Source organism: Camelus ferus, chromosome 6 (genome assembly GCF_009834535.1).
Source record: "Camelus ferus isolate YT-003-E chromosome 6, BCGSAC_Cfer_1.0, whole genome shotgun sequence".
Classification (NCBI taxonomy): Eukaryota; Metazoa; Chordata; class Mammalia; order Artiodactyla; family Camelidae; genus Camelus; species Camelus ferus.
The window spans coordinates 84,701,116-84,722,439 of record NC_045701.1 but is presented as its reverse complement, the minus strand read 5'-3'; the positions used below and the strand labels follow the sequence as shown (position 1 = coordinate 84,722,439).

The 21,324-nt window shown below is 38.5% G+C and overlaps 1 protein-coding gene across 1 annotated transcript in view; it reads right to left on the bottom strand.

The window, feature by feature from the left end:
- The window catches only part of PPP4R4 (protein phosphatase 4 regulatory subunit 4), an 89,113-nt gene extending 70,223 nt beyond the window's left edge, over positions 1-18,890 (bottom strand). Inside the window, 2 exon segments of the mRNA XM_032482559.1 lie at positions 17,059-17,132; positions 18,632-18,890. Of these exon segments, the coding sequence (XP_032338450.1) occupies positions 17,059-17,132; positions 18,632-18,748 (191 nt within the window). The 5' untranslated portion in view covers positions 18,749-18,890.
- Positions 18,891-21,324: the final 2,434 nt, after the last annotated feature.

Genomic DNA, 21,324 nt, shown 5'->3' with positions numbered 1-21,324 from the left:
AGCCAGGATTCCAACCTATGATTTCTAAGTCCATAACCTCAGGCTGCTATATACCACTTAGGATCATTCCATCCATCATAAGAAGTGGCTGAACTGCCAGCCTAAAAATGTCTTTAAGTTGATAATTTTGCAAGAGAAAAATGGGCACACAAATTATTTAGTAATGTTCCTGTTACAATACATTCTCTTACTGATAGTTTCCACTATGTATCTTTTACTATCCCAGTGTCATGTCAACATAGTGTGCAGAAGTTTCACGTTCATTGTGAAGAAGAGACAAACTCGTTTGACTAAACCAGTATCACCAGTTATAAAGACATCATTTCTTTCTGAATGGCTCTTCAACTTCACATATGAAAAATTGAGCTTATCTTCCTCCACCTCTTTTAACCAACAGAGGTCTGATTTTCCACCAACATGGCTTAGAATTACTCTAGCCTTTCCTTTCTCCCTCACGCCCCACATCATCCTCACTTGTCCTGGGGTGGAACGAACTTATTAAGGAGCAAACACACCGGCTGCATTCATAAATCTTTCCTTATTTTTGCTTTTGTATTGTTTATTTTGAGTTTTTCCATATTATATTTCAATATTAACAGGGTTATATTTCATGTTAACTTCTATGTTTTTAATTTAGTATATACAGAAGGATAATTATTGTTAAAATTTAGTTTCAGTTATATATGTATTACTTCTCATACACAAACACATGTGTATATATACTAGGTCACAATTTTAAATATATTCCTTACTATGAATTACAGTAAAAAAAAAAATTGAAAATCATTATTCTACAGTATTTTACAAAGAGTAAAAGGGAAGATTACCAAGGTCTGCCCTAAATAATATGAGCTATAACAGGAATATTGAAAGGTATGGAAAATATGAGTTCAGGAATAACTACCCAAACTTAAAAGATTCCTGGGAACATTGTAATCTCTCCCATTATTCTTTTTAATCAGCTTTTCTATTTCCCCATTAACAAATGGCAGTAAAAAATCCATTTAAAAATACTTTTCAAAAATATACAGATATAGGACATATCAAGGGGGAGGGGATAACTAAGAGGATTGGATTTACACAGCAGCCAATCCAGTGAGCGAGGAACCCAGGAGAGGAAACAAAAGAGTAACTGACAGCTGTTAATAAAAAAAAAAAGAAAGAAAAAGATAAAATCAGGCCAAATCCCTGGCACCTACAGGAAGAAAGGATGATAAACAGCTATCACAGGAAGGGGAGGAGGCCCAATTATTTAACTTACATAAGACGATTCAGCAAGTGTTTTTTCAGGAGCTGCTGGGTACCAGGCACTGGTTCTGGATTCTCCAATACAATCTAATAGTGCCTTATTAGTCAGAGAGTTCATCAGACAACAAATACGAACTGACTGCTTATTACATACTAGACACTGAGCTAAACCCTGGCAGATACCAACCCTGCCCTGTTAGAGTTTGACAGTCAGAGAAGACTTGAGTTAAACAACAACAAAAATCAATGAAGTCATCATAAGTGTGCAAAGACATATAAAAGGAACAGTACACAGTACCATCAAGAACATCGCTTAGTTTGGAAGTCAAGGAGGCCTTCCCTGAAAAGTCGAGACCTGAAAAATGAGTAAGAATCAGTGAAAAGAGAGAGTAGAAGGAACAGTGTGTTCAGAGGTCCCAGGCTAGATGGGATTTATTCAGTCATTTCCTAAGGACTTACTGAATACTTGGGATTTGCCAGTCACTGTGCTCTGGAAGTAGAAAGCAAACAATAAACACAAAGCACTCTGATCCTCTGTAGCTGAATTAGAGTGGCAAGGAAGGGATGGCTTCTTGCAGAAATAAAATCAATAAGGCTGGATATAAAACTAATTACTGAGAGAAAAAGAAAGAGTACAAAATTATTCCCAGGTTTCCCTGCAGTGCGATTTAAAAGGACAGTCGGGCTTCAAGAACAAGTGGAGGCATATTTAGATTATAAAGCGATGAACTCAGTTGTGGGCACACTGAGTTTGAAAAGCCAGCAAGCCATTCTGATAAAAATATCATGGTGGCAGCACCCAGAAAGCAGTCCTGGCCCAAAGTTCGGGAGAAAAGCCCAAGGCTAGAGCCACAGATTTAAAAATTATGCCATGGAGATGCTAAGTCTAGGAGGGAAGAGTACAACCCAGAGAGTCCTTAGCAACATACAGTGGTTCCTGTCTGCTCCTTTGACTGATAATTACTATAAATGGGGCACCAAATCAGAATACAAACAAATCAATTACAAAATTTAAAAGCTCATCAGTCAACCCAAAATCAATCTTTAAAAGCTGTGTGAAATAATGATTCCTTCTCTCTAATGCTAATGATAGGATTTAATGGAATGGTGGAGTTGAAGAGGCCCTTAGACATGCATGTAATTCACCCCCTCACATTGTGACAATCAAGAAACCAACATCCACAGAGATTACAGAAGTGGTTCAAGGTTGATCAGCTAGATATGGCCAGGGTCAGGACACTACCTCCCCAAAGCAAGAATCTAATTTAAATAAAACAACAAAACTACAATCCCTCATGGGTTCCCAAATAACTATTCATTTAAATTAATTTCACATGTCTATTTTCTTCTCTAAGAGAAACAAAACCAGTTTTCTCCCTCCTGCCCTTTACAGCAAAAGAATTCTCTCAGACATTCCTATCATTTCTCTTGGCAATATATGTGTCATCAGTCCCCTAGTTGTAGTTATCTTGGAGAAAAATATCATCTTAGGAAATATAATTGCCAACTATACCACCTGCAATTCACTGAGTAAATAATGATCTATATGAGAAAATAATTAGTAAATTTACTCATACATACACAAATAATGATGTGCGTATCTCACCTAGATTATAAATAGATCTCAAGATTTTAATATGTTGTCCACAAGACTAGGTCCACATGCTTTTTATGTGAGAGTCAGGAAGAAACTAAGCAGTGACGTGGACTTTTAAAATCATAGTATGTAATGACTTTTATTGTAAAATCATGATTTAATAAAATAACAAGTCATTCTACTTTTTTCTTTATCCATAGTAAGTTTCTTTTTCTGAGAGAGTTCTAATTACATCACATTTTGGTACATGGCTTTTAACACATACCACCTGAGGTAAACTGACCAAAGGGAGCACTGAGGCCAGTTTGGGGTCACAGTGCAGGACGCAGTCTTAGCAGCATGACCAGGACAGCTCCCTCAATTTGCTGACAGAACGCAGAGGAGCTAAATGATGTTCCCAAGGTCACACAGCTGGTTAGTGGCTATGCTCAGTGTTTCTTAGCAACAAGGATTAAAAGAAAAACGTAAGTTACAGAGCTCTCACTGCTTAATAAAAAAACATAAAATTAGTCTAGAGACTATGTATATATTCCTGTATAACAAATAAGAGACTAGAGTTGAACTAATAAAATATAAGCCATTTTGGAACATTAGAAATACTTCTCCTGAAGAAAAAAAAAAATGAAGGCCACATTTATTTACCCACCAGTATACCAAAGGAAATGAGTAAAACACTGGAATTTTTGACCCTCCAGCAGGTTTCTGCTAATCCAGTATTTGAAAACCACCCTGACTAAACAAATAAAAATTTTAACGTGTTTTGTAAAATAAAGATTTAATCTGCCTAAATATCAGAGAGGAGTAAAAGGAAAAATTGACGATAATTCCAGGTTTTTAACTCGTGACATTAAGGAGATGGTGGTGCCATTTTATCTGAGATAAGTAGGCAACCCAAATTTGAGAAAAGATCTAAAAGAAATGATGAAACAAGCAATGCAGATATCTGAGGAAAAAACATTAAAAGCAGAAGGAACAGCAAATGCAAAAGCCCTGAGGTAAATGTGTGCTTGGCGTAGTTAATGAATAGCCAGGATGGCTGGCGTACACACCAAGTGAAGAAGGGAACAGTAAGAAATGAAGTCAGAGCTGTAATGAGGAAGGAAGGGGAGGTCACAGAAATCAGACCAAGTTCATGCTCAAACCATAATGGAACTAAATTAGGAATCAGTAACAAAAAGATGTGCAGAAAATCTCCAAATATTTGGAAATGAAACAACACACTTCTAAATTACTCAGAAGTTTCATGAGTTAAAGCAGTCTTGAGACAAAAATTTTTTGAAAAAATTTTCAGCCAAATGATAATGAAGATACAACATATCAGAATGTGTAGGATGCAGCTAAAGGGGAATTTATAGTGTAAAAATGCATACATTGGAAAAAAGATCTAAAATCAATAAACTGAGCTTCCACCTTAAGAAACTAGAGAAAGAAAACTAAATGTAAAGCAAGCAGAAGGAAGGAAACAAAAAACAACAAAACTGAAAATAGGAAAACATTAGAGAAAAGTTAATAAAACCAAAAGCTGGTTCTTTGAAAATAAAAAAAAAAAACTGGTAAACGTCTAGCCACGTTAAACAAGAAAAAAAGTGAAAAGATACAAATTTCTAATATCAGGAATCAGAAAGAGGGTATCACTACTGATCCCACAAGCATTAAAAGGGAATACTAGTACAGCATAATCTGATGCCCATGAAGTCAATACTGTAGATGAAAGAGTTAAGTACTTGAAAGACAAAAATTACCAAAACTCATTAAGAACAAATGGCCCAAATAGCCCTATATATATTAAATAAATAGAACTGTTAGTTTAAAACATTTCAAAAATAAAATTCCAGGCCCAGATGGTTTAACGGGTGAATTCTATCCAACATTTAGGGAAGAAATAATACCAATTCTAGACAATCTCTTCCCAAAAATAGGCAACCCCTCTTCCCAAGTCATTTCATGAGCATTCCCTTAAAACCAAAAACTAGGCAAAGATATTACAAGAAAACTGCAAACCAATATCTCTCATTAAAATAGATGCAAAGTTTCTCAAAAATATAGTAGGAAATAGATTCCAGAAACATATAAAAGACTCTTAGATCATGACAAGTAGATTTCATCCCAAGAATGCAAGGCTGATGCATAAGTTGAAAATTGATCAGTGTAATTCACCATATTAAAAGACTAAATAAGAAAAGCCATATATCATATTAATAGACTCAGAAAAAAAATTCAACAAGATTCAATACCCATTCATAATTAAAACTGTCAACAAATTAGGAATGGAAGAAACTTCCTTAGCTTAATAGTATCTATAGGAAACCTACAGCTAACATCATACTTAATGATAAGAGATCAAATGTCTTCCCCTCAAGATCAGGCACAAGGCTGGGTGGTCCTCTCTTATCACTCTTGCAGTGGAAGAATCTGGCAGACACTACTTTAACCAAGTGATCAAGATTAACATCAGCAGTGATAAGTCATGTTGATGTCATGTACCCCAAAACGATTGCATGAGAGAGGCACGTCACCTCTATGGTATTCTTCCCAAAAGCCCATAACTCCAATATAACAATGAGAAAAACATCAGACAGACACAAGTTGAGGGACATTCTCCAGATACTTGACTAGTACTCTTCAAAACTATCAAGATCATGAAAAGCAAGGAAAAACTAAGAATGTGTCACAACCAAGAAGAGACTAAGGAGATATGACAGCTAAATGCAATGTGATATCCTGGATTAGATCCTGAAACAGGAAAAAAAAAAAAAAAAAAGGACACTAACGAAAAAACGGTTGAAATCCAAACAAAGTTTGGCATTTAGTTAATAGTGATGTGCCAATGTTAATTTCTTAGTTTTGACAAACTTACCATGGTTATGTAAGACGTTAGCTTTAGGGGAAAAATGGCAGTGGGCAACAGGAGCTCTCTAAACTGTCTTTGTAACTTTTCTGGAAATCCAAACTAATTCCAAAATAAAAATTACTTTTTTAAAAAAAGTAAAGGGCAGGAAAAGATACGCTGTGTAAATATTAACCAAAAGAAAGCTAGAGCAAGTATATTAATATTAAATAAAGTAGACTTCAAAACAAGGAATATTTCTAGGGATAAAGAAAACACCACACAGCTATGAAGGGGTTAATTCACCAAGGAAACATAATAATCCTAGCTGAATATGCATTAATTACAAAAGTCAAAATACATGAGCAACTAGTAAAAATGATAAATTTGAAAGAAGGAAAAGACAAATCTGCAATTATGGAAACTTCAATATTCCACTATTTTAGTTACTAAAACAAGTAGAAAATATCCTTAGAGATATAGAAGATGTGAGAAAATACCATCAACCAACTTGACCTAATTGACATTTACAGAACATTATACCCAACATTCTTTTCAAGTATTCAAGGAATAATTACCAAGATCAACCTATGTTCTGGCCAAAAAACAAACCTCAGTAAATTTAAAAGAACTGAAGTCAAGCACAGTATGTTGTGTGACCACTACACAATTAAACCAGAAACCAGTAACATGAAGGAATCTGGAAAAATCCCCCAAATAATTGGAAAATTATGTGAAATATACTTACACACCAACCATATGTGAACATCAGCCCCCTCCCTCCCCACCATCACCAGAGCTGCAGTGGGGGATTGCCCTCTCCTCCCTCCACACGTCCAGGCTGTACTTTTGTGAATCCTTTTCCTCTTCAAGAATGTCCACTACTCAAGAAATATACATTATAATTTTATTACCAAAAGAATTCCCAAGCAAATACAGTTTATAAACTTATTACCAAGAGAATTTCCGTGACAATTCTAAATTCATCAGACTTCTAGGTCTGATTTTTCATACATAAATATGTCAATATTTTTATGCTAGCCATGTAACTCTCATTCTGCCCAAAACATATTCAAACCAAATCTACAATGTATAGAACTCTTTAAAGAAAATATTGTTCAACCATGACATTTTTCAGTAATGAATGGTATATTTTATTTCATTATTACAATACTATTGCATTCACTCCTTAATGAAACACAGGCACTTTCTGAATTATGAATATCTACTTCACAAATGACCTTTAAAAAAGCTCTGAAACTGCTCACCTATTCAAAGAGTCTTTGCCCTTGCAGGGATGTCCATTAGCACTACCTAGTGGATGAATTAAGAACCTGGGGTTCAACAACCTTTCCTTATCTTTCTTAGAATTGAAGATAGCCTGCTGGAGTAAGATAGGACCTTAAATTCTGAAACCCAACCTATCCTATCAGGTGGAAAGAGGGAAAATGGTGTTTGAAGGACTTAAGCACCTTGAATGTGGTCACAGAGACAAACACCAGGTCCCATGATTCTTACAATACAAACTAGCCATTTCTACTGTACACTCTAGCCATGTGCAAAAAAAAAAATTATAAATTATCCTCAATCCTTACCTTACACCATATACAAAATTTAACTGGAAATGGACCATAGACCTAAAATTAATAGCTAGAACATTAAAACTTCTAAAAGAAACTAGAAGAAAAAAATTTAATGACCTAGATTTAGCAAAGATTTCTTAAATATAACACAAAAAAGTACTATAATGAAAAAACTAAATTAAGCCTCATCAAAATTAAACAACAGCAAAGCAAAGCAATTTTACTCTTTGAAAGATAGGTACTCAAAAGGCAAGCTACAGACTAGGAGAAAGCATCCAACAAATGAGTAAAAGATCTGAACATACATTTCACCGAACAAGATAAACATATGGTTCATAAACACATGTAAAGATGCTCAGTGTCCACTGGTCATTTGGGAAACCCAACGTGTAAACTCAATGAAATACCACTACACTACACCGTTGGAGATACCACTAAAATTGCTCATAATCAAAAAGACTGATCATACCAAGTGTCAGTGAATATACAGAGCAACTCAAACTCTCATACACTGCTGGTGGAAATGTAAAATTGTACAATCACTTTGGAAAACAGTTCAGCAGTTTCTTAAAAATGTAAATATACACCTACCATATAACCCAGCCATTCCACTCCCAGCTGTTCACCAGAGGAAGGAAAGCACATGTCCACACAAAGATCTGTACATGAATTTTCACAGACACTGAGGTTGCAATAGGCCAAAATTTGAAATTACCCAAATGTCCATCAACTGATGAATGGATAAACAAAAGGTGCCATATCTTTAAAATGGAATAACTATCAATAATAAAATGGAGTAAACTATTAATACATGCAACATCATGAATGAACTTCACAATAATTGCACTGAGTAAAAGAAGCCAGATAAAAGAGTTGCTACTGTATGACTCATTTCCATAAAATTCTACAAACTTTAAACTAACCTATAGTATCAGAAAGCAGATCAGTGGTTGCTTGGAGTTGGGGAAGGTATCAGAAGAAAGGGAGAGATTACAAAGGAGCACAAAGTAAATTTGGGGGATGATGGATATGTTCATTATCTTAATAGGGATAATAGCTTCATAAGTATACACATATGTCAAAATTCATCAAATTATACAGTTTAAATATGTGCAGTTAATGTCAATTATACCTCAATAAAACTGAAAAAATGAAAAATATATGTGACAAAAAGCAGATCATTGGTTGCCTAGGGTCAGGGTGGAGAATTAACTGCAAAGGGGCACCATCTGGAGAGAAAATTTTATAACTACATGAAGTTTCTGGATAGGAATTTTCCTATACATTCAAAGTAAAATATATACTGAATTGCAAACAGTTGATTTAAAAGACCAACAACAATTATTCTTTACTGAACACAACTCTGCACTGTGCGCTCTGCATACATTTCCTCTAACCTTCTTAACAATCCTACAATGTAGGTTTTATCATTCCCAATTTAGATTAGGGGGCTTGGGCTCAGATCAGCAACTTATCCAAGGGTCTCTCACTAAATAGATGAGTGAGCCTCAGCCTCCAAGAATAAATCTGAGTCTGCCTTAATATAAGGTATTTCCAGCACTACATACTTCCTTCTCAATGCCCAACGTACTCGTTAACTGGAGATAACATCTATTCTATTCAAATTTAAGAAAAATGCATTTGCTTCCTTGAACAGAAGTATCTGCTAGTACACTCCCCAGGAGATGCCTAACACACAGTAAGCACTCAACAATATTCTATATGTTTAAACTAAATTCATAAGATATTCTAAAGTAACTATTAGTTGCATTAGAAATCTTTTTCCATGATTAACATCTCTGATTTGGAGGGAAAATTACACTGTAAGGCATACACATATACAAGGATATAACAGATTTTGCAATTACTTCTGACATGATTATCACATACCAACATCATGTAAGGATAAAGCCAAAAGTGGTGGCTAAAGAACTAAGTCTGAATACTTTCTCCCTGCCTCCCACATTTGGTGGCCAACATGGCCAACAAAAGATACTATAAAAAGCAAAATATCCAAGTTTAAAGGGGTACAGATTTAAAGATCATTGGACCTTATTCAACAGTTTAATTTCCTTTATGTGACCCTAAGAGTTATGATTTTTACCACTTGGTACAGTCATCACTTTAACTCATAATGTGAATACTAAGAAACCACTACACAACTCAACAAGATTGGGAGCCAAGCAATACAACTCCAAATTTTTACTGGGAACTAACTGGCAATGTGTGGGGACGAAGCTTGATCTCGTGTGTCTCACTTGGCTACATCTCAAGTGTCAGAATGAACTGTTCATGAAAATATATACACAAACATAACACATTCATAATATACACATACACATGTTATAATACAGTTACATTGCAGTTATATAACTTAACCCATATTTTATTCAAATCTTTATACCAGCACTCATTTTAGGATTACTTTAGTGTTTTATCATAGAGATTTGTAGGTATTTTAAACAGGTTATCAAAGAGCTATTGTAAACAAGATGAAAACTGCTCAAATCTCTCATAATCGCATGCTGTTAAGCTCTGGGTCTTCCCAATGACATTACATGGGTCACCTTTACATTGATGAAAATAGTTAACTTTTTACTTAAGCTTTTCCTACAGCTCCCATGAGAGCATTCTGCTTTCTAACTGATGTCACAGAGAGAGCCTTCTGAAGCTTCAGTAAATAGGAAAAAAAGAAACAGATGCCTCCTATCGCTGTTCTCATAACAAAAGATAAGGAAAAGGAGATGGGAAATAATCTCCAACCCCTTATATTCAGAGACCTAGTACTTTTCCACAACAGGGAATTCAGGGTTTGCCAAGGACTTAAGTAATCTGGCCTCAGCGCTAATGGGAGATATACAGCTAGAATCCATTATGTACTCCTCTTAGCACGTGAAACAGTGATCCCTCTGATCCTAGAACATGAAAATGAAGATGCCTCCGATTTCTACATAGAAAGGCAAGTAATTTGTGCATCATCTACACACAGGATGATAACTTGGGCAATTTTTTAAAAAATAGGAACTTGGATTCATTAAAAGTGCAGCAGACAAAGGTGGTACTCCTTTTAAAAGACCAAGCAGTCTAGCAGAATAAAAATTGTAAAAAATTATAGAAATGCTCCTAGGGAAAGAAAAAAGTTATATGACATACGTAAATCATACACAGAATAACAGAAAATTCTATGGGCTATTAGGTAGGTAGTTCATTATTGATATACTAGAAATGTATGTACTAGAAAGTCTGTCACTTTGTTTCCTAAAAAATAGAAAATGGGACCACTCATGGCCTGCTGGTGGAAGTATAAACTGGTACAAGCACTCTGGAAGATTATTTAGCAGTATCTTTTAAACTGCATATACACATATGCCACGACCAACAATTTTACTTCTATGAAGATACTTAAAAGAAATGCATACACATATTCACCAAAAGACTTGCCTCAGAATGCTCATGGCAGCATTCTTCGTAACAGCCAAACATTAAAAACAAATGTCCATCAAGAGTGGAATGAATAAATACTATGGTATATTCATATAATTGATACCATACAGGAATGAGAATGAACAATCTATTTCTCCATGCAACAATATGGACAAATCTTTTATTTTTAAGTTGAGCAAGAGAAGCTAAACACAAAACAATGCATTCCATGGTTCCTATTATATAGAGTTCAAAAATCAGGCAAATTAATCTATGGTGTTAGAAGTTAGGATAGCAGTTACCCTTTGCAGGGAATGGGGGAAATTAAGGGTACAAGGGAGGCTAGTCGGCTAATACAACAGTTTATGTTCCATTTATTAATCTAGGTGCTGGTTATGTGGGTGCTTTTTAGCTTGTGAAAATATAACAAGCTGTATGTTTACGATGTGTGCTCATTTCTGTTTATGTTCCAAAAGTTTCTTTTAAAAAACAAAATACATGTTTATGAGAGTACCTCTTTGAGATTCTTAATTCATTAATTTCTTTTTTTAGAATATGATGGAGAAGGAAGAACAGACAAGACTATGGACCAAACTCAACGCAGAGACAAAAGAGGAATGTCACGAGTGTCCAAGGATGAAGCAAGATCACCGCAGTGCTTGTTCTGAAGAGGCAGTGTCTCTCTTAACAAGAAATTAAAAGACTCTCCCAACTAAGTAACACTCTCCACTTCCCTGCCAAAGGCAAGCTGAAAGCTTATAGCTAACAAGCTACTCTAAAATGCTCACGTGCTTCTTCTCTAACCAGCTGAGTTGTAACCAAGAGTCAGCTGTTTGTTCTCAGACCAGTTTATCCCAATTTACTTGATACTGCAATTACATAATTTCATTAAATATTACATAAACATGAAAGCACAAAAGAGTTGTTTCTATGACAACTAAATTGAAAGTTTTAGAAAAACTCAATAAAGATAAGTTGCCAAAGGAAACTGCTATTGAATTAGGAAGAACGAGACAACTTGCAAAAGATGAGCAGAAAATCATAAAAATCTAAGACAGGCTTTCAGACTACATCATAAGCATCTTTCAATTCTCACTCGGGTTTAAAGAAAGCTGAACTTGACGTTGTAAATCTTTATGGGGGAATTTATGCAAGAAAAAAGATTATGAAATCTGTTAAGCAGACCCATTCTCAAAAGGTAGTGGGCCTACAACAAAAGATAGGTCAAAAAATGATACTTTCACCCTAAAATGAAATATTGAAGGTATGTATCTTTTTTATGATTCCCCACATTAACCAATTTGGGGGGATTAACTAACCAACTATTCATTCCAATTGTGAAGGGTTAAAAACTGGGATGTGCCTCTCCTCCGCAACACTCAAGAAATTCAAGACTTACCCCTACCCCCACGACACACACACACACACACACGCACACATACACACATTTTCTCTCTCTTTCACACACATACATCCCTTACACACCCCACTTCACCAAAACAGTACTAAATGGCAGAAGGCAAGGAGGAGGACGACAGGGGTGGGGTGGGGAGGAGGGAGGGGGGAAGGAGGAGAAGAGATCAAGACGATAGTGAAGGTAAAAGAAACGTAGTGACATAGAAGATCCTAGAAAGGGCATTCTCACACAACTTTTCCCATTTGCCTAGCAAGTAAGACAGGTATTTTTAAAAATAAAACAAACAAAAGCTAGCCGGTAGCAAAGGTAATCAGTAGAGTTCTTCCTCATGACCTCACTGCTCCCCTGTGTTAATCTTGAAGGCAAGAGTTCCCAGATGTGATTAGCAACAGCCACAGCTTACAGCACTTTTATTTCCAGATTTGGCTGCAGAATTCTCACTCAGTGATACCACTAGGGGGAGCTCTTACTTCTGGGGGAGGAAAAAAAGGATGAGAAAGAAAAGGGAAAAAGTTCCTAATTTAAAGATGTACTTTATCTAACTGTCCCAAAGGCAAAGTGCAAGATGTTTAAAAACCCGCAATGAAGGTAACAAATGGTTTTAAAGTGACTGTAAAAGTAAGCAATATAAGAGTTAGGTTAGGTACATTAACCAATCAACTCATTTAATGCATAATATAAATAGCGAATATTACTTAAACTGGCTAACTTTATCATCAGCTTAAAATATGTGAAGATTCTGATAAATACTATAAGCACAGGAAGTTAATAGATATCTATCACAAACTTCAGTTGATATACTTTACTTGCCTGTTACTTTATTAAAATTATTGGAAGGCAAAATTAATACTGCTATCCTTTCGAAAGTTTGAGATGCACCTGGAGCACCTAAGTACTAAGGACGTAGGGACATGGTAAAGGAAACAGAAGGGAATTAACTGGGTACTTACTTGGTGACTGGGGCTCTACACATAATACAACAACCTTGGGAAATAAGAATTATTATTTCCACTTTACAGATGAGAAAACCAAGGTTTATCAACCATAAGTAAGTTGCCCATGGTCACACAGATAATAAGTGGTAGAACAGGATATAACCTAAATCTGTCTGATTCTATTGCCTACAATACAAAAAACGTCAGAAGTTGCTTAATTCATCTGACATTTCAGTCATCTTAAAATACATTTTATTCCATTAAGAGGCATATATATTTCGACCATAACACAGAACAAGAAAGAACCAAAACAGCAACAACATAAAACAAGGCTTGCTCTCCAAGAGCTAACCGTCTATCAAAGAAAGCACACAAGTTAAGGCACACAAAGTAGAGATTAATTGCTAGTTGAGGATTACAGCCACTAAGTGATGACATGGAAGCTCAGAGAAACCTGAGATCCAGGTGGTTTCAGCAGTTAGGAAAGGCCTTATGAAAGATGCAAGATTACAGCTGGATCCTGGGGATGGAAGATGTCAGAAAGGTTATAACGAAAGATATTCCAGGATGGGGAAAAGCAGAGTCGAGGATCAACATGATGTATCTGAGTAACAGGGAAGAGGGCAGCATGACTGCTTCAAAAAGTGTCAGACTGAGTGGAAACATTAAGTGTCCATCAACTGATGAATGAACAAACAAAATGTGATATAACCCCACAGTGGAAGCCTATTCATCAATAAAAAGAAACCAAGTACTGACACATGCTACAATATGGGCAAATCTTGAAAGCATTATACTAAGTGAAAGAAGTCACTCACAAAAGGCCACATGTTGCATAATTTTATTTACATAAAATGTTCAGAATAGGCAAATCCATAGAGAAAGAAAGTAAGACTAGTGGTTCCCAAAGGCTGGGAAGATTGGAAAGAAGTGGGGAGTGACTGCTAATAAGTACAGGGCTTCTTTTGGGGGTGATGAAAATGTTCTAAAATTGGTTGTGGTGATGGATACACAACTCTGAATATACTGGAAAAAAAAAAACACTGAACTGTGTACACTTTAAATGAGTGAATTGTATGGCATGTGAACTACATCTCAATCAATTCGGTTAAAATAAAAAAAAAGACGCAGGCCCGTTAGGACATCACACTGCACAGCTAAGATGGAGTCACGTATCCCAAGCTTAAGGGTCTGGAAGCTATCTGACAGGCAATTATAGATACGTGACTAAAGAGCTACCTAACGAAAGCACAGTGTACAAACTTAGGACCCTTTTCTAACAAAAGTATTCGCACACTTTAAGGAGACTCCTAAAATATATGCCAAAATCTCAGCGAAGGGAGAGAACAAGAAGATACTGTGATGGTGATTTTGACTAAGCCACAAGCTACGACTATTAGAAAAGTCGTTTTGCTTCAGTGCTAAATGCCACAGATGGGTATATCAGCGTCATATGTATGCAAAACCAGAAAATCATCTGTGTCCAATCTTCAAATACCATAATGTTCTGAACTTACTTATGAAAATAGCATTAATAATTGATCTGCCGTATTTTAGGGTAAGATAATGAACAGTGTATACTTGTTTTTCATTGGATGGCAAGACTCCATATATAATGCTTTTTTTTTAGATATTAGGTTCAATTTAAATGCTATCAGAACCTCCACTAACTTAAAGCATTTCCCACTGATGCTTACACACTTGACTCCTAATTCTAATGTCACATAATTTTCCAAAATAGATTTAATATACAAAATAAGAGAGCTAAAGAAACAAATCTGACATTCAAAAGAGGAACACTCTGGATACTAAATACCCAATATAGAGGAAAAGGTAAAGCTAACTCAAAAATAAACCTGAAAATCATACAGAAAAAAACACAGGACTAGGTATTAGGTTCTACAGCACTGGGAAGTACAACAGGGGAAAAAAGGAATAAATTACATTTAAAATAGAAGGCTCAATACATGAGAGCAGATGAGGCTTGAACAGCTTTAACCGAGGCAAAATTTGGATCACATCCATAAGACAATCCCACAGCCTCCCCATGATTCCCAGGGAAGAAAGAACCTTTCAGGCAGTCGTTGTGTCAGAAGCTGGCCTAAAGGTGAAATCCCACTCTCCCCAGGAGGTGGTGAGATGGTAAGAATACAAAAGAAGGACTCGGCTGGAGAACCCATGCACAACCAAACCAGTATCTCCCTCCTGAGTCACCTTGCAAACCTCCTTCAAGGTAGATGAGCCACAAGAAACTAGAGGAGATATCAGATCTCTTTGAAAACTCTCTGGGCTAAGAATGGGAGGACCCACCTGTCTCTGTAAGGGCTTTGTAAGTTCCAGAAGTGGATGAAACTTACGTTCTGTGTCTGAGAAATAGACAACTTAGACGACCTGGTTTGCTAACAATAAAAGCAAAATAGAAAACCAGTAAGTTCTCCTAAAAAAGAAGCCTGTCACTGATATCTAGAATAAGTATCTGCTGTCGCAAGTAAGTAGAGCAAGGCTCTCCATTTCCTAACTGTAAGCCAGCGTTTATACGAAGAGAATTCAGTGGGAGTAAGCAGGAACTTACCTCAAATCATTAACCACTGTATGTTAAAAGAAGCTTATCCAAATTTTCTTCAAGTGTCTACCTACTCCAAACAAAAGAACTGTGGGAAACAGCAGATGTTCACAGCTATTGTTCACCATACTAGACATGTGAATCATTAAGGAATAAAGTACTTCAAATATAACACAATAAATTATCAAAATGGGTTAAACAGAGTATTCTCTAAGTAAACACCAAAAAATACATACTGTTAGTTCATACATAAATAAAATCATTTTCGTTTAAATAAATAGGTAGAAATGATGAGAGCAGGCTACCAAAGATCACCAAAAGAGGGGAAATAACATCAACATAAGATCTCAAATCTGGAAACATTTTAAAGTAATAGAATCATAGAAGAGAATGGTCTAAATTGTAAGCATGCTAAAATTCTGACTAAAATAAGAACAGAACCCAGGTGTCACAAATAGGCTACAGAATAATTAAGAAAATGGAAGTCAAGGAGAAGGGATCCTTTTTTTTTTTAAACAGGGTCATTCAATGAATATCATGGGACTAGAAACATAATCTATAAAACAAGAAAGGAGAACAAGAAACTTGCCAGCATCTGAAATTGGCAAAGTGGACCCGAGCTAAAGAAACAAGGATGATAAATATCCCAGGAGGTAAATAACATCAGTTTGCAAAATCTGATTCTGAAAAACAAAAGCGAAAACTAATTTGCCAAAAGAGAAAATGTTGTGCAAGTTAAAGAGAAATTTGAAAACAACTGTACACAAAATGCCCTAGGCAAATATTCTGAAGTAATTTTATAGACATGTTTATTAATGTTCACATTAATTTTTACGAAGCTAAATCCACAACACAATTTTTTAAATAGTTGAGAGAAATCTTGTAAATATTCCTGATAACCATTTGCCTTAAGCAATTCTGTAGAGCTTGTGAGATGAAACTTAAATGAGAGTAAGTTCAATTAAATTTTAAAATCTCTCAGGCAAAATTATAAGGGTCACACAGCAAAAGTAATATAAACAGGATATCCTAAGCAAAAAAATTGAACTAGTATATTTGTGGATTTTTTTCTGCACAGTCAATAGCATATAAAGTTCATACTCTACAATTAACTTAAAATTAATCAGTGGATAGTCATAAGTCTCATCTAAATTTATTGGATCTTATGTGAGAACAGCCAAAGCTGCAACATTTTTCTTAAATGAAATTCAACTCAAATCATTAGTTTTTCTGTTTCTTCTCCTCCTTCTGTAAGTTGGGTATCTTACTTGATTTCAGTTCTCAAATCGGTAAGTTCACATCTAAATCTTAACGTATAACATGATTAAGGACTGCGCATGCAAAAGTATTCTGTCCAAGTGTTAAGTAAATCTGAACCTAAAAGTAACATGACATTTCGGAAATCATTGATAGATGCCGCCACAGGAAAAGAGGAGCAATTTCACAGAAAGACTTTATGAAATACCTGAGCAGATAAACAGCCCTTTCAATATCACTGAGGTCTTCATCAACGGTCAATCTTTCTATTTCTTCTGGTGTCTGTCAAGTGTAAAATACAAATTATGCAAACAAACGTCTAATCAGTCTTGGGACCCTATGAGTATAGACTAATTAAAAAGTTTCACAATTAGGCATTATTAAAAACAACTCAAGGGTCTGATGACCTCAAACCACAGAGGTCTCTAATTGTCAGGTTTAGGTGGTGGAGTTCTGGGGCCAAAGGGTTTTGTTTTTTGTTTTTTTTTTCCTTTCACTCTTCTAGATTCTAGACTGAAGCCTGAGAATCATATTGTGGCTGCAGAACCTTGCTGAAATCAATTTTAGGTGCATATATAAAATATATACATACTTTTAATCTCTAACATCTCAAGGCTGTTTCGCGGGCATTTACCATCCCAGTCAATGCTCAAAGGGGCAATGGAGACTGCAGCCGAGTGAGAATGAGAAAGACGAAATCTGGAGTGGGGGGAGGGAAGGGAATAAACTCTGGACTGGAAAGAAATCAAAGACTCGAGATATTGAGGCAGGTGGGTGAGAAGAGCTAAAGGAGCTATCAAGTGGATGCAGGGGGAAGGGTGGTCCGTCAACTAGGTTTGCCAGCAGCGAGGGTTGGAGCCTCTAGGAGGCTGGGAGGAAGATGACTCTGCGGGGTGGGGGAGCTACTGGGGGTGGGGGAGGCTAGTGCAGGTTGACTCCGTTAACGGGGTTGGGGAGCAGGATCCTAGCTAGACTTCTGGAGGGGATGGGAGGAAAGGATGCGTGGTGACTCAGGATGGGGACAAAGGGTCAAGAGGGCTTTGAAAACCCCTAGCAGGACGACTGTAGTATGGGTGCTACTTGGGAGGTGAAGGGAGGCCCAGGTTGATTTGGGGACTGGGGGACTCGAGCATGCCCTGCTGGGGGCGCGGTGGGACGATGGGATCTGGGGTGTCTCTGGGAAAGATAGGGGGGAAGAGTCGGGCCGTGTTGACTGAGGAGTGGGACTGGGGCCAGAACCCGGACAAGCAGCACCAGGGAGCCAAAGCGGGCGGGGCCCCGGGGGGAGGGGGGGCACTAAGGAAAGGACCCGGGATAAGCTGGCTGCGGCTACTGGAGGCAGCTCCTGCAGGGATTGGGGAGAGAGGGGCCGCAACGGAGGAACCACGGTTGTGCGAAAGGGATCCCGCCGGGGAAGACGCTGGCTTGGCCGGGACATGGGCTCGGCCGGCCGTTCCTGGAGGGCGGGTTGGGGAAAGGGCCTGCGCCGGCATGGACTGAGAGACTACAGAACCGAGGGCGTCCGAAGGGTCGCGGACTGGCCCTGGGTCAGGGGATAGGGCCAGGAGCCCGCTCCTCGGGGTATGGGATCCAGACTAGGAGAACCCGAGCCGCGTCGAAAAGAGGGGCCCAAGAGCGGCCGGGTTACGGTAACAGGGAGACGGGGGGCCAGCAGGACTCCGAGAGGGTCCCGGGCCGCCTCGGGGAGCGAGCGGTCGGGGGTCGGGGCAGGGGCAAGCCGCCGAGCGCCCTGCGGGCAGTTCCTCCTCCCCAGGGCGCACCTTGAGGCTCCGGCGGACCGGCCTCTCGATGATGGTGAGTTCCTGCAGGTCCTCCATGTAGCCGAACAGGCTGTTCTGACTGAAATCCATCGCGGCGACGGGTGGCGGCGGATGCATGGACCGCCGGGCCCCCTCGCCGCCCGGGCCGGAGCGGCCCCGGGAAGTCTGACGCGCGCAGCCCCGCGGCCGCCCACCAGCAGGACTTTCTCCCGCTCTCAGCCGCGGGAGCCGGGCGGGAGGCGAGCGGGCGGCGGGAGAAGGAGGGCGGCCGCCGAGGGGGCGGGGCGGCCAAGGCGAGGGGGCGGGGCGAGGCGCGCGGGCGTCCTGCGGGGGCGGGGCCCGGGCGGGGGAGGTGCCCGCCTCGGCCCCGCCCCCTCCCGGGAGCCGCTTGGACGCGGTCCGGACGCAACTGCCGCGCAACGTCGCGGCTGCCCCCTGCCGCCCTTCCCTGCTCCTCCCCCCGCCCCCAAACGAGCGCGCCCCTAGCCGCAGCGCGTGCGCAGAGCCATTTGCCTCTTGCAGCCCGTGTAGGAGGGCTGGGGTCGGTGGCCTGGAGTGGGGTTGCTGTAGCAGTAAGAGGGGAAACAAGGGAGAGGGAGATGGTCTGGGATCTTGCTTAACTTGCCAAAATAACTGCGGTTATTCGAGGGACAGCCCACCCCAGTGTGCGAGCTGCGGACGCAGAGACCACCGTCTGACTCTGCTCTAGCTCTGGGGGAGGGGTGTGAACCCAAAATTAGCTGATGGAACATGGTGTGTGCGAAAGTGATGAGGAGGGGGATACAGTCCTGGAGGGGCTAGCATTTGGGGAAGGACATCCGTCAGAAAAGGATTCCTGGAGGGGAGACGCTTAAACTGAATCTTAAACGCTCAGTAAGACTTTCCCAAGAGTAATACGAGTCAGCACGTTTCGGACTGGAGTCAGGATGTGTTTTGGTTGTAGGACATGCAGAGTAGAGCTTTAAGTGTCACGGAAGTGAGTGCTTGGAAAGGTAGTTGGAAGAGAGGTAGGTTCTTTATGGGAAAAGGCCCAGCCAAGTTGAGTTGCTTGCATTTGATTCTGTTGAGAATAGGCAGCGATGATGCTTAATATCGGTAATTATCAGAGAAATGCAAATCAAAACAACGAGTTACCACCTCATACCAGTCAGAAAGGCCATCATTAAAAAGTCCACAAATACTAAATGGTGAAGTGGGTATGGAGAAAAAAGAGCTCTACTACAGTGTTGGTGGGAATGTAAATTGGTGCAGCCACTAAGGAAACCAGTAAGGAGATTCTTTAAACAACTACGAATGGGGTTACCAGTATGATCCAACAATACTCCTGGGCATATGTTGGGAGAAAACTGTAATTCAAAAAGGTACGTGCATCCCAGTGTTCATAGCAGCACTATTTACAATAGCCAAGATTTGAAAACAACATAAATGTCCATCGACAGATGAAAAGATGTGGTATATATCTATAATGGAATATTACTCCACCATAAAAAAGAATGCAGTAATGCTATTTGCAGCAACATGGATGGACTTAGAGATGATCATACTAAGGGAAGTGAGTCAGAGAAAGAAAAATACCATATAATGTCACTTATATGTGGAATCTTAAAAAAAAAAGAAGGTACAAATGAACTTATAAAGCAGAAAGAGACTCACAGACATAGAAAACAAATTTATGGTTACCAAAGGAGTAAGGGAGGAGAGCGATGAGTAGTTTGGGATTAGCAGATACAAACTACTATATATAAAATAGCTAAACAACAAGGTCCTACTGTAGAGCACAGGGAACTGCATTCAATATCTTGTAATAACCTATGATGAAAAAGAATATTAAAAAATGTGTATAACTAAATCACTATGCTGTATGCCAGAAACTAACACTACATTGTAAATCAACTATACAATTTTTTAAAGTTTTAAAGACTACGAAGGAATGGAAGGGGGATTGGGGTGATTATTTTTTGGACCTCAGGGACAAAAATTTCGTTGATCATAGTTTTCAGCTCGTCAGAGTCAGCAAGGCCTCTCTTTTTTTATTTTGTTATTTTCCTCTCATTCCCTCTCCACACTCCTATTTCTCTAACACCCTTAGGCATCCTCTTCCATTCAAGATATGCCCCCAATACATCTATATATCACCAAAAGATACTGCTTTTAGTTTAAATGTCTGTTTTTAAATATACACAAACGGTATCATGATAAGAACTCATTCTGTTCCTTGTTTTTCCTTCACCATGATGTCTTAAAGGTCCATCTTTGGGGCTATATATACCGTGGGTTCATTAATTCTGAGCACTGAAAGTATTTGATTTGTGTATCTAACACATTTTACTTATCAGTTCCTCAAATAAGATTTAGGTTGCTAGCAGTTCCTTGTTATCACAGACAACAATGGAATGGGTATTACACGTATCTCTTATGAACCATTAGAAAGAAATAGAGGTGCTGGGTCATGGAGTCTACGGTGCTTGGTTTCACTCAACCGTGGTACTCTCCAGAATGGCTTTGCCAGTTTACACTCCCACCAGTGGCATATGAAGATAGGAAGGCTCCTGTTTCTCCACTTTATATGCTAACGGTTGGTATTATATCCTAATTTATGTCAATCTGGTATTGGTAAAGTAGTATCACATTTTAATTTTCACCTGTATTTTGTTAATGATTAGTGATGTTAACCATTTTTCAATATACTTAAG